This window comes from Monodelphis domestica, chromosome 3 (genome assembly GCF_027887165.1).
Source record: "Monodelphis domestica isolate mMonDom1 chromosome 3, mMonDom1.pri, whole genome shotgun sequence".
Lineage (NCBI taxonomy): Eukaryota > Metazoa > Chordata > Mammalia > Didelphimorphia > Didelphidae > Monodelphis > Monodelphis domestica.
In genome coordinates, this window is record NC_077229.1 from 85,581,697 (window position 1) to 85,593,393 (window position 11,697).

The following is an 11,697-nucleotide window of genomic DNA, read 5'->3' on the forward strand; positions in this document are numbered from 1 at the left end:
TGTGGAAGAAGCTATCCCTACAGAATAAATCTTGCTTTCCGGTGCCTGATAAAAACAAACTGCTCTGGAGAGATCATTCTCTCCTCAGTTGACATTTTATCTCATTCCAGATTCAAAGAGACTATTTTGTTGTTGTTCAGTCATGTTCGACTTTTCCTGACCCCATAAACCCTTGTTGGTGAAACCATGGCACCTGTGCCAAGTCAGCACCCTAGGAACTGTTCCCTTCCCCCTCTTCCCAGTACCCTGGGACATTTTTGCATGCCCCACCACTCTGTCCAGCCACCCAAAGCAAGCGCTTCCTCCTTCAACTTTCTCCCATAATCTGGGGGCTCACAGAAAGCTTGGATTTGCCCTCTGGACACTCAAACTAAGAAAAGGTTTGCCAACCCTGCTATAGACCGTACTCTCCATGGGATCTTCCTGGCAAAGATATTGGTGTATTTTGCCATTTTCTTCTGCAGTGGATTAAGGCAAACAGGTTAAGCAAGTGGCTTGCCCAAGGTCATATAGCCAGTGCCTGAGGTCAAATTTGAACTCAGGTCTTCCTGATCCAGGCCAAGTACTCTATCTGTTGTGGGAGCTTGAGGTGAACCCCCGGGGTTCAGGAAGGGTGCCTTTTGCATGGATGCAAGACTCCAAAACTTAGCTTAAAAATAAAAAGAGAAATTTATTAATTTAGAAGGTAATATTGAATATGGCCAAGAGGACAACATAAGTGGAAGACTGCCTCCTAGGCACAACAGCATAGATGGAAAGCTGTTCCCAGATGACACCAATTCTGGGGTCTCTATACTCTTTACAACAGTGAAGACATGACTCTGTACCACGGTGAAGACGCAACTTTAGAGTGGCATGCACTGAGGTAAGGAGGGTAAGGGGGGCTGGTCATCTGACTGGGGTCTGCCTAGAGACGTAGGGGTTACCCTCATAGTTTAGGGGGCAGACGGTGTATCTCTCTGTCCATCTCAAATCTAAGGACCATCCAAGGAGATAATCCTCTCAGAGCTTTATCAGAGTTATCAGATGTTGTGGGTTAGGAGTCACAAGGATAGAAGGGAGCAATGGATTTCCCTGCTTACAGTTTGCCTGAAACACTTCTATAGTTTGGGGGTACAATGCCCATGGCATCTCCATTGAGCTGTCTAACTGCCTCTAAAAAGCCCATTTACTCTCACATACTCTATCACCAACCCTAACCTTTATACCTTCCCCAGTTTCTGTTTATAGCTTCATTGGATGCATTGGTGAGAGGGAGGCAAGCTGGACCCCAGGAAGCTAATTCTTACTCTCTCCCCTTTAGAGAAACCAGAAAAATTCATCTTATTCTGAACTCTTAAAAGAGCATTGTAACCACAGATAGGAAGCAGACACATCTCCAGTCCTAGGGAATATGGGAGCCTGTAGACCTCCAGGAAGCCTTTAAAGGCGCAAGCTCAGCAGAACCTGTGGTCAGCAATTGTGAGTAGGAAATACCTCCACCACGATAAGGAAGTGTACCCCATCCTGCAGTAACACTAACGGCATGGCAGCTGCTTCAGTAAAATACTGCTTGCTTGCTTCTGCCAAACTCTATATGGAAATGTACACGTATGAATTTGTTTGAACCTACCCATCCCTTCCTTTGGTGCAAATCTATACCTCTATAAATTCTGTATGTATCCACTGTCCGGCACAACTCTCACTTAGGAGGGTAATAAAGGTTCCTCGAATTTAAATCTCTGCGCGTCCGGGTGGTTACATGAAGTGCTCCACTTCAGACAGCAAATATCTTCTCTATAACAGATAGAACTCTAGCCCGTTGTACCCCTTGCAAATAGGAGATTGGAAGAACAAAAAATCCCAGGCAGGGGCCTCCTCCTGCTTTGCCCTGAAAATCAGTCTTTTTTTTTTTAAACCCTTATCTTGGGGGCAGCTGGGTGGTACAGTGGATGGAGAGCCAGGCTAGACTTGGGAGGTCCTGGGTTCAAATTTGATCTCACGGGAGACCCTGGGCAAGTCACTTGAGCCCCTATTGCCTAGCCCTTACCACTCTTCTGCCTTAGAACCGATACACAGTATTGATTCTAAGAAGGTAAGGGTTTTATTTTTTTTTTTGATCCCTCACCTTCTGTCTTGGAATCAATACGTGTGTCGGTTCTAAGGCAGAAGAGTGGTAAGGGCTAGGCAATAGGGGCTCAAGTGACTTGCCCAGGGTCACACAACTGGGAAGTGTATGAGGGCACATTTGAACCCAGGACCTCCCGTCTCTGGGACTGGCTCTCCATCCACTGAGCCACCCAGCTGCCCCCACTGTCTTTCCTAGACATTTGTAATGAAATATTCCAGTTCATATCTCTGATCAATTACCTTCCCAGATCCCTGTGGTCCTGCTTGAATTCATTACGTAAAAAGACACCTGCTGTCTGATGGATTGACTGATTCTAGCTGCTGACCCCTCCTGACTCCCAGCTAGCCCCTGATTTGGGGAAAACAAATCCCGCAAGTGTCCAGGCCTCCATGACCCAGCAGACTCCAGGCCTTTGATCTTCCCCCGGGGCCCCCAGCCTGACTGCTGGCAATACTCTTGACCATAAACTTCCCTGTTCCAACTCTGTCTTCCCTCTGGCTCCAGACCAGATTTAGGCTCTGCCCCCAGGCTTGGAGAGCAAGAGAAAAAGAAATGAAACTAACCTTGATTTCAGGAAACTGAAAGAGACAAAATGCTCCGTTTCTTTTTTAGGGCTCTCTCCTTTCAGTTGGGGATTCATTTGGATCCTCCCCCTGCCCCCAATTCCCTCCCCATAAAGGACCTCATTCTATAGATTATTGGGGAAATCTCTAATTGCCTCTCTAGGAAGTAGCAAAGAAGTGGGACAGAACTACGCGCTTTCACATCCTACCCCCCAAAAAAAAAATTCTCTCTCTTATAGGGGTACAGGGAGTCCCTCCCAGGCCATTCCCAGCTGGGGACAGCCGGTTCTTCTTGTGCTTTGAATCCTGGCACCCCTGCAACCCCAAACACCAGCCTCAGCCAATAAATGGATTGGGAATTCTCCCCCCAGAAAAAAAAAAGAAAGAAAGAAAGAAAGAAAACACCAGGGTGGAACCCAGGACCAAGAATTTTTCTCCCTCCCAGGCAGGAAGAGGAGCCAGCCGTATGCTAATTAGCCTGGTTCAGAGTAAATCTGAAACTAGTGCTGGTGAGCTCGACAGTCACACGTAGAAGCACATCGACGATGGAAAGCTGCAAATGTCCCTCCAAAAGTTGTTTAATGATATGCTTTCTATCTTTTGCAACAATAATACTGTTAGTCTGTGCGGTGGTCTACGTCCTACGCGCCAACTCAGAAGGCTGTGTAAAGGGCTTGGAACTCCAGTACCAGTATCGGAACGAGACCCGACTACTCCAGGAGCAGCTGAGGCAAAGCCAGGAAAACTCCCTGGAGCTGGAGGCCCGATGGCAGAGTTGCAGCATTGACTTGGTACTGGGGATAGAGTGGGCTCGGGAGTCATCGGGTAAAGGAGGCCAAAGGGTAGAGGACCACTGGGGAGGAGGCTAGACATCAGAAGTTACAGGGAAAGGTCTGGAGTCAGTGAGGAGGGTGTAGAGTTCATTTCTTAGAACTCAGCATTTTGGTTCTGGGCTTGTCTGCATGTAACCCCTGGCTCCTCCCCTAAAGTCCTCCCTGTCTCTGCCCCAGGTCCCCATTTCTTCACTGACTCTGTTTCCCTTATCCTATGTCTCCCCTCCTTTTATGTCTTTGTCATTTCCTCCATTCTGCCACCTTTCTTCTCTGCCTCCAGCATCTTTATCTCTCTGCCTTCCCTTCCTTGTTGGTCTCTCATCTGGGTTTATTTTTTCCCTCTTTTCTTTCTCCCTATCTTCCTCCTCCTTAAATCATCCCCCTCCCCATCTCTGCCCTCTGATTACTTTGGCCTTCCTTGCCACCAGTCCCTCATTTCCTTTATCACTAGCTCTTGTCTGGGTCCTTTGCCTCTCTGTGCCCATCTATGCCTAATTTCTCCTTCCCAAGCTTTCTGTCTCTCTGGGGTCCCCTTCACCTTTTCTAGAACGTTCCAGGTTATGAGCCTACAAAACATCCTCTTTGCCCATCTCCCCCTTAGTTATTGTTTTGAAACTAGAGGCCAACCCCAGGAAGAATTGGAGGATTGGAGGGACGATGAGGATGTCTCCTGGGCCTGGCCCATTTACCCACTTTTTTCCTCCCCTTAGGGAAACCTGAGTGAGACTATGAAAGAAGTGACATCCCAGAGAAACTACCTGAAAGGTAAGAAACCTGTGGATGTGGGAAAGAGCTAGGGAGACTCCTCTTCCCTCATCACACTAAGGGAAATCCCAGGACCCTCCCATTTTGGGAGGAGAACTTTAGGGACTAAATCTGGGAGGTTGAAAGGGAGGGAAGCACAGTCTCCCACCCAATCTCAGGCCTTCCAGAAAGACTGGTAAAAAAAAAAACCTCCCCTAGTACCCTAACACACACTCAGAGAACTGGTCTGAGAGTAGAATAAATAATCTGTTACATTTTAAAACAAAGGTAAACTGAGGCAATAAAAATTTGATCACATTCATTTTATTGGTGAGGCTAGTAATCAGCAACAAAATGGGTCTTGGACACCTCTGCAAGACAAAATTGAGACTTACTAACTTTCTTATACAAGAGAACAAAGAACAGGAATCATCCCAGATAGAGAGCAATATTATTGGTTATATACAGAAGAGATGACCTCCTCACAATAGAAACTCGGAGTCAGAAGGTCTGGGTAGAAGAGACAGAGCTTTTATTTCTTTCTCTCCTGAGAAAGGGCATTACCCTCTGGCCTTGGGCAAAATGCACCCTCTTATGGCTGAACCCAGCCTTTTATAGAGTTTTAACCACAAGCTCCCTCCTTCCCTATCTGCCCTCCAGAAGCTGGTGAGCCAAAACTGACAATCTAGTGAAAAGGTTTGACCCAATCAGAAAACAGCACAACCACAACTTATAACACCTGTAGCTTAGCACAGAAGCTTTACCCAATTAGCAGATAGCATGACCACAGGCTAAAACGGAGTCATTCTCAGGGACACAGCCCAGCAAAAGCATCTGGGGTCATGCTCGGGGGTTTCCGGAGATGACACACTTGTCAGCATGCTTGGAAACAGCCCATTGCTCAGCCAGGGAGAGTTTGAGAAGCATATTCTGAGAGCAACACATAGCCCAAACCTCGCAGTTACAAAGTCTGAAGTATTGTAGATGACAGAAAACAACGCAATTGGGGGACATTCAAGGCTAGCGGAAATCTCTTTTTCCATCCTGCTGCCTGGAAAGGTTGCTGGAGAATCTATCTATAAACTTGCGTGTTAAAAGATCTCCCTTAATGGTACATGCAAATCTGTGAAATAAAATTTATTTCAGTTAATGTGATCTACAGAACAAATGACTTTTCAACTAATTCAGAGAGGAAACAGAACTTTTGGACTCATGAATTTCCAAACTTTAACTCAGAGACACAGAAACATGGCTTTAGGCTGTTATAGAATAGAAGTGATTAGAAAATGGAATCAAATAGAAAATCAACATTTGATTTTTTTCAAATCATAGATTTGAGAGCTGGAAAAGAACCTTAGAAACCATCTTCTCCAGAGATCCTGAACCTGTGGTCCATGAGTTTATTTTTAATATTTGGATAATTGTTTTTCAAATAATCGGTTTCCTTTTAAATCCTATATGTTGTGTTTTATTCATTTAAACATCATTCTGATAAGGAGCCCCTGGATTTCCCCAAACTGTTGGCTAAAAGGAGGGCAAATCAAAGCCAGTGGGGTTAAGTCACTTGCCCAAAGTCATCTTGGTATCAAGTAACCAGGAATAATGATGGAGAAGTTCTCTGATCCAAATCCTGCCCATTTTCCACTCTCACCTGTGACTTCCAGGAGGCCAAGGGGTCAGCTATAACAATCCGTCCAGCGGTTGCTACATAAAGTTTTTCCTTAGTGGGTTGTAACTTGAGAAGGAGAAAGAAGTCTGAGGAAAATGGGTGATAAATCAAGACACACAGACAAGTTAATTGGTATAGGGAGTGGCGTTTGCCCCTGATAATATTCTCCTTAGAAAATTAATTAAAGAAAAATATGAGAAATAAGAGAACACATGGAAGTAAGAATTCCGAGATAGATAGCACATGGCCAAGAGTGGCACTAGGAAAGATAAAGAGAAATAGAAAGAAGAACTCCAAGGTTGCAGGAATCAAGAGAGAGAGTAGTGCCCCTCACCCCAGCATTTATTGTGGATTGAGAGGTGATCAATGAATACCTAACGGAGCTCGGAGGTCTTAACATTGGTTGAATAGACAATGACAAGATCAAAGGAGGTGGGGATTCACCTGATGTACGCTTTTCAGAGGAATGAGGTTTGACAAGGTAAGGGCTAAGCCTTTGTGGCTTAGGCTCAGGAATTCTCCTGCCCTTGGAACTGTCCATACATTGACCATTAACTGATCTGATCAAGTATTTAATACATCAACCATACTTCCATGCCTGGTATGTTACATCAGCCTGGGCTTTGCTACTATGGCTACATGACTCTGGGCCAGTTACTTGACCTTTGAGTCTCAGTTTTCTCATCTATCAAGTGAGAGAATTGTATCTCATGAACTATAAGGTCCTCTGCAGATCTTAAGTAAGAGTCCATGTTTCCTCTCCTTTTCTAGGCACCATGGGCAACCACAAGAGGGTCTTAATACCTTTCCTTAGGACTCCTTATCTCAGTGATCATTTCCTGAGAGGAAACCTTTTGGGGGTAGGGTAGGATCTCAAATGGAGTGAATTCAGGCCATGGGAAAGAAAGTTTGAAGGCCCATGAGGCTTTAGGGGCCTTTCCCATGGAGCCAAGTTGGTGGAGATAAGGGTGGGAGTGAAGGAGTTTCTCCTCATTAACTTCCTCTCTTCCCTTCTTTCCTGGGCCAGAAGAGAACCTGGATTTGACTGATAAACTTAAGAAGACCGAAGCAGCCCTGCAGAGGGAGAGGTCAGTATTAGCCTTCCTGTGGAGGGCCTGGGCTCTACTGTCTCTAATAAGTTTCTTCAGCTGAGACTTCATGGGAATCAGTGACCCCAAATTCTCTTGAATTCTTCTTGAGTTGGGTGACTTCTAGGAATACATTTCTTTCTAGATGGAGATGCCAAGAACCTTCTACCCCTATTATATAGAGTGGAGAGTATGGAAGGGTAAGGTTTCAATTTCTAATTTGTGGCTGAATCAGCCAAAAACCCAGGACAGCCTCTCTTCCCCTTCCAACTCCCCCTATTCCCTCCAAACCAGAGCTCCACCTGTCTGATCTATGGAACAGAGACCAGCTGGATGAGGAAGGGAAATCCAGCCCTAAAGGTTGCCAAGACAGACCTAAGCTTTAGGTCAGGCTCTAGGAACTTTGGAAACTTCATATAAAATAGATTCTTTAAAGAAAACCTGGGTTCTTATCCTAAATCCCTGGTCTTGGAACCCAGTTCTGCTACTAACTTGCCATGAGGCCTTGGGCAAGTCACTTCTCCTCCTCTTGACTGCTTCCTCTATAACATGAAGCTATTTGATTATCTGTCCTCTAAGTCTCCCTCCAGCTCTGACATTTGGTGTTCTGTGTTTCTCTCTTCCACCTCTTCCAGGCCATATTCAATGCTCTAAAGTCTTTTCCTCCTCTATGATCTTTATTAGAGGGTCCCTTCCAGCTCTGACATTGTCTACTTTTAATTTTGAGGGAGGTTTGAAGGAGAAATGTGTTCTTTCCTAGCTCTGGGATTTGGAAAATCTAATCTCTTATACCCATCCTTTTTATTTATAGTATCCTTTGACATTTGGGGTTTTCTTAGTAAATATATTGGATTCTTTTGCCATTTCCTTTTCGAGCTCATTTTACAGATGAAGAAACTGAAGCCAACTCAGTTAAGTAACTTGCCCAGGGTCGCACAGCTAGTTAGTGTCTGAAGCCAGATTTGAACTCATAAAGATGGGTCTTCCTGATTCCAGGCACAGAACTCTAACCACTACACCCTGGAACATAGTAGTAAGTGTTTAAGAAATTCTTGTTTCCTTCCAAAGAGGTGAAATACCTCAGCTATCACATACGTAGCAAATGGCAAACTCTCCCACACTCTCCAACCTAGAAGAGTAGAGGGTTCTTGGCATCCCCATCTAGAACATAGTAAATGGCAAAGCCAGTATTGAGTCTAGTTCCTGGGTTCAAAATATGGTGTTATTTCAGATATATAATACTTTTCTATGGTCCCTTTCCATTCTGACGTGTCCTATGGGTCCTCCCAGCACTAACTCTATAGTCAATACCCTTCCAGTTCTAATATTGTTGACATAAGTTCCCTTCTAACACTGACATTCATTGCTATCCTTTTAAGAGACCTCCCAGCTCTGACACTGCACACTAAGGTCCTTCCCAAGTCTGTTATACCATGTTCTAATATCTTCATTCCAGATACCCTTTATTACAAGGCTCACCACCACCACCCATCACCCATCTCTGCTGTCCTCTGTTCTAACATTCTTCTCAACTCAGACAATCTGTATTCTAAGGTTCCTCCATCCCTAACCCCAGCACCTACTCAGTGCCCAACTCTGACATCCTCTGTTCTCATGTCCTTCTCAGCTCAGAGTAAGGCTCTCCTACCCCTTAATCCAAAGCCCCACTCAAGAAATAAAATATTTATCATAAAAATAAATGTCCAACTCTTATATTCTGTATGTGTCCGAATGCCCTCTTCAGGGCACACAACCAGGTTTCTAGGGCTCCCACCCTACCACCTATTCTGCTCCCCACTCCATGCCCAGCTGTGACATTCTCTGCTCTGTCACATCAGGCTTTCTAATGTCAATTTTCTCACTTTCAAAAAATGTTTGCCACTTGCTCTCAGATCATACAAGGTACTTGAGAGAGTTTCTGAAATTAAAGAAAGACAATCTCTGTTCTGATGAAACTTGTAATGGCATGGCTCTACTGACAACAAGGAGAATTTAGAGACTGTTTGCTTTGTTCTTTTATTCTTTAAGGTTATCTAAACCATGGCTGTCCTCCCTTGGCACAAACTCTGGAAAAGGCACTGTGCCACATAAAAGACTGTTAACCGTCATAGCATTAATTGACAACACACTAACTACCATAATACTATTAAGGGCAGGAAATTGCATTGACCATTTCTTTGTCACCAAAAGCTCAAGATAAAGGGCGTGGGAATAGCATGGAGGAAATCACTATCACAGCCCCTTATGCTCAGGGTAGCCATCATTTGGGAGATCTCTCCCAGTCTTCAGAAAAAAAAAGTTTAGTGGTAGCTATGCCCTTACACCCACTAACTACTATGCCATTTCTCTCTATTCCTCCACTCCCGCCCTTTATTTTCCAGATTAAAAAATAAAACAGAAGAGAACAGTTCTGCATACACTGGCCCTCAGACCTACTCTTCACTCCTGGGTCTCTGTTTGGTCATTGCCTTGCTTCCCTGAGCAGACTGAGCAAGGTAGGTGACACTGATCAGGGATGAAAGGGGACTCAGGAAGGTGGCAGTGACTCAAGGAGGGGACAGTGACTCATTAAAGTAGAAGGGAGCTCAGTAAGGGAGATGGGTAATATTGTGGGTGATTGGGAATTATTGAGACAATAGGACTCCATGAGGGGGATGGGAACTCAAAGAGAGATTTCAAGGTTTATTGAGGGGCCAGATGAGGACCCAGTGTGGCTTTAAGGATGCAATGAAGCAAGGTGGGGCCTTAGAGGGAAAGATTAAGTGGTTCGTGATGAGATCAAAGGTGAGAAAGGAGATGTGGTACATGAAGGCTTGGGACTCAGTCAAAGGTTTATAGCTCACTAAGGGAGCTGGAGTAGGTTTGAGAGAAATAGAGGGAGGTAGGAAAAAAAATACAGGGAATTGGACTATGGGAAGGCTACCCCTGACAATGATGAGAATCCCTGCCATGGGATTTGGTATGTAACCCCAGATCAAGGAAGAAATCCAAAAGGAGTAGTGACAATATGGGGGAGAGTGTATTAATGATGGAGAGGGGGCTTGAGGCAATGGGTCTCAATGAGGGGATGGTCAGTGAGGCAAGATAGGATCTCAGAGAGAGGGGTTGGAGGATCCTTGAGAGTTTGGGAGCTCAGCAAAATGGAGTGGGGAGCTCAATAGAGGGATGGCAAATAACAAAGGAGATAAAGACTCTGAGAGGATGGGAACTCAGAGAGAGGGATGGATTTGGAGCAACAAAGGGACTTGAAGAAAAGAAAGTGATACCCAAGCATTTGGAAGGGCTAGCCCTGGAAATGGTAAGATCTCCTGAAGGGGAGAATTTGACACTGGAGCATCTCAAGCTTGGGAAGAAATTGAAGTACACAAACAATCCTGAGCATATCTGAGGCATGATTCTTGTTGGAGATGAGGATGTGGAAAAGACAAGGACCTCTTCCCTAGAGAGTAAGCAGAAGTGGCCCAGAATTGGGGGAGTGAAAGACACTCTGACCTGACTTCCTCCAATTTTCTCATTTAGGCATTTCCTGCACTCTTGGAGACTCCTAAACACTGGATCCTTGTGGATAATAAGTGAGTCTGAGAAGAGGAAGGAATTCTGTATGGGGTTGGGAGCCCCAAGTCTGGGGTGTTTGCCTTGATCACCTGATTCTGAAGTCTCAGTGTGTGGAATTCTAGGATGAGAATGGAGAACACTCTGAAGGAGGAAAAGAAGAAGGGCTGGACCCTTAGGGAGGATGGGGGAGAGTCCCTAAAATGAAGCAGGCACTGGGAACAGAATGCTTTGGTATAAGTAGGCAAGAGGATGGATTAGGGGTTGGAATCTTTCAAATAAAAGAAGATGATGAGAGTTTAGTCTTTCTGGTCCTTTGTGTGAAATGAGGGAGGAAAGAGTTGAGAAAGGAGATGGGAGAGAGAGCAGGGGAAGTTTTTATTTTTCCTTAGCCCTTATCTTTCCCTATTGAAGTGAAGCCTCTTGTGAGGCTGTGTGGTATAGTAGAGATTATACTGGATTTGGAGTCAGAGGACCTGAGTTCAAATCCAGTCTCTGACACAAACATGCATAGCCTTGGACAAGTCACAACTACTCTGGGCCTCAGTTTCCTAGTCTGTTAATTGAGGAGGTTAGACTACAAGGCTCCTAAATTCTCTTCTAGTTGTAGACATATGAAGTTGTGGTCTTGTGACTAAGGTCAGAGAGAATCTAGATGGCAGAATGAAAGGAAACACTATTGAATACACCTCTTCCACAATAACTATGACCACGAAAATGTGGGTTCAAGACTTTTGAATTGTCAAAACTGTAAAGATAATTTTAGTGTCTTGATTTTATATAAAAAATAAGTGGTCGCCATGGGAAAAATTCCCAAATGTGAAATACCCAAGTCAGCTGGGTTTTATGGAGATTTTAATTAATACAATTAAGGAATTAAGGAAAGGGAAAGAGACAGAGTAAGAGAAAATAATAGGAAGGCTAGGACCTAGGCCAATGGCCTAGGCCTTTCTCCTTAATAGAGAAAACTAAGTGAGTCTTTAATCACTCACCACAAGATCCTTCCAAACAAAACTCTAGTGTTCAGAGACCCAGCTACTCCAACTAGTCCGAGCTCCAATTCAGCTTCCTAAGCTGAACTATTCCAACTCCCCTTGTTATGTGGTAAAAATCAACTGACCCTCACTCTGTAAGGGAC

General features: G+C 44.6%; 1 protein-coding gene across 1 annotated transcript; it reads left to right on the top strand.

Moving 5' to 3' along the window:
* Positions 1-2,669: 2,669 nt before the first annotated feature.
* Positions 2,670-10,856, top strand: BST2 (bone marrow stromal cell antigen 2). The gene is made up of 5 exons (XM_007489208.3): positions 2,670-3,464; positions 4,217-4,271; positions 6,947-7,007; positions 9,389-9,502; positions 10,527-10,856. The coding sequence occupies exons 1-4, from the start codon at positions 3,219-3,221 to the stop codon at positions 9,486-9,488; spliced, it is 462 nt and encodes a 153-aa protein (XP_007489270.1). The 5' UTR covers positions 2,670-3,218; the 3' UTR covers positions 9,489-9,502; positions 10,527-10,856.
* The last annotated feature ends 841 nt before the right edge of the window (positions 10,857-11,697 follow it).

Excerpts from the sequence above, each read along its gene's own strand:
- BST2 (XM_007489208.3), top strand. The coding sequence starts at position 3,219 with ATGGAAAGCTGCAAATGTCCCTCCAAAAGTTGTTTAATGATATGCTTT. Across the intron at positions 3,465-4,216 it reads AGAGTTGCAGCATTGACTTG|GGAAACCTGAGTGAGACTAT; the intron begins GTACTGGGGATA and ends TCCTCCCCTTAG. Across the intron at positions 4,272-6,946 it reads CCAGAGAAACTACCTGAAAG|AAGAGAACCTGGATTTGACT; the intron begins GTAAGAAACCTG and ends TTCCTGGGCCAG.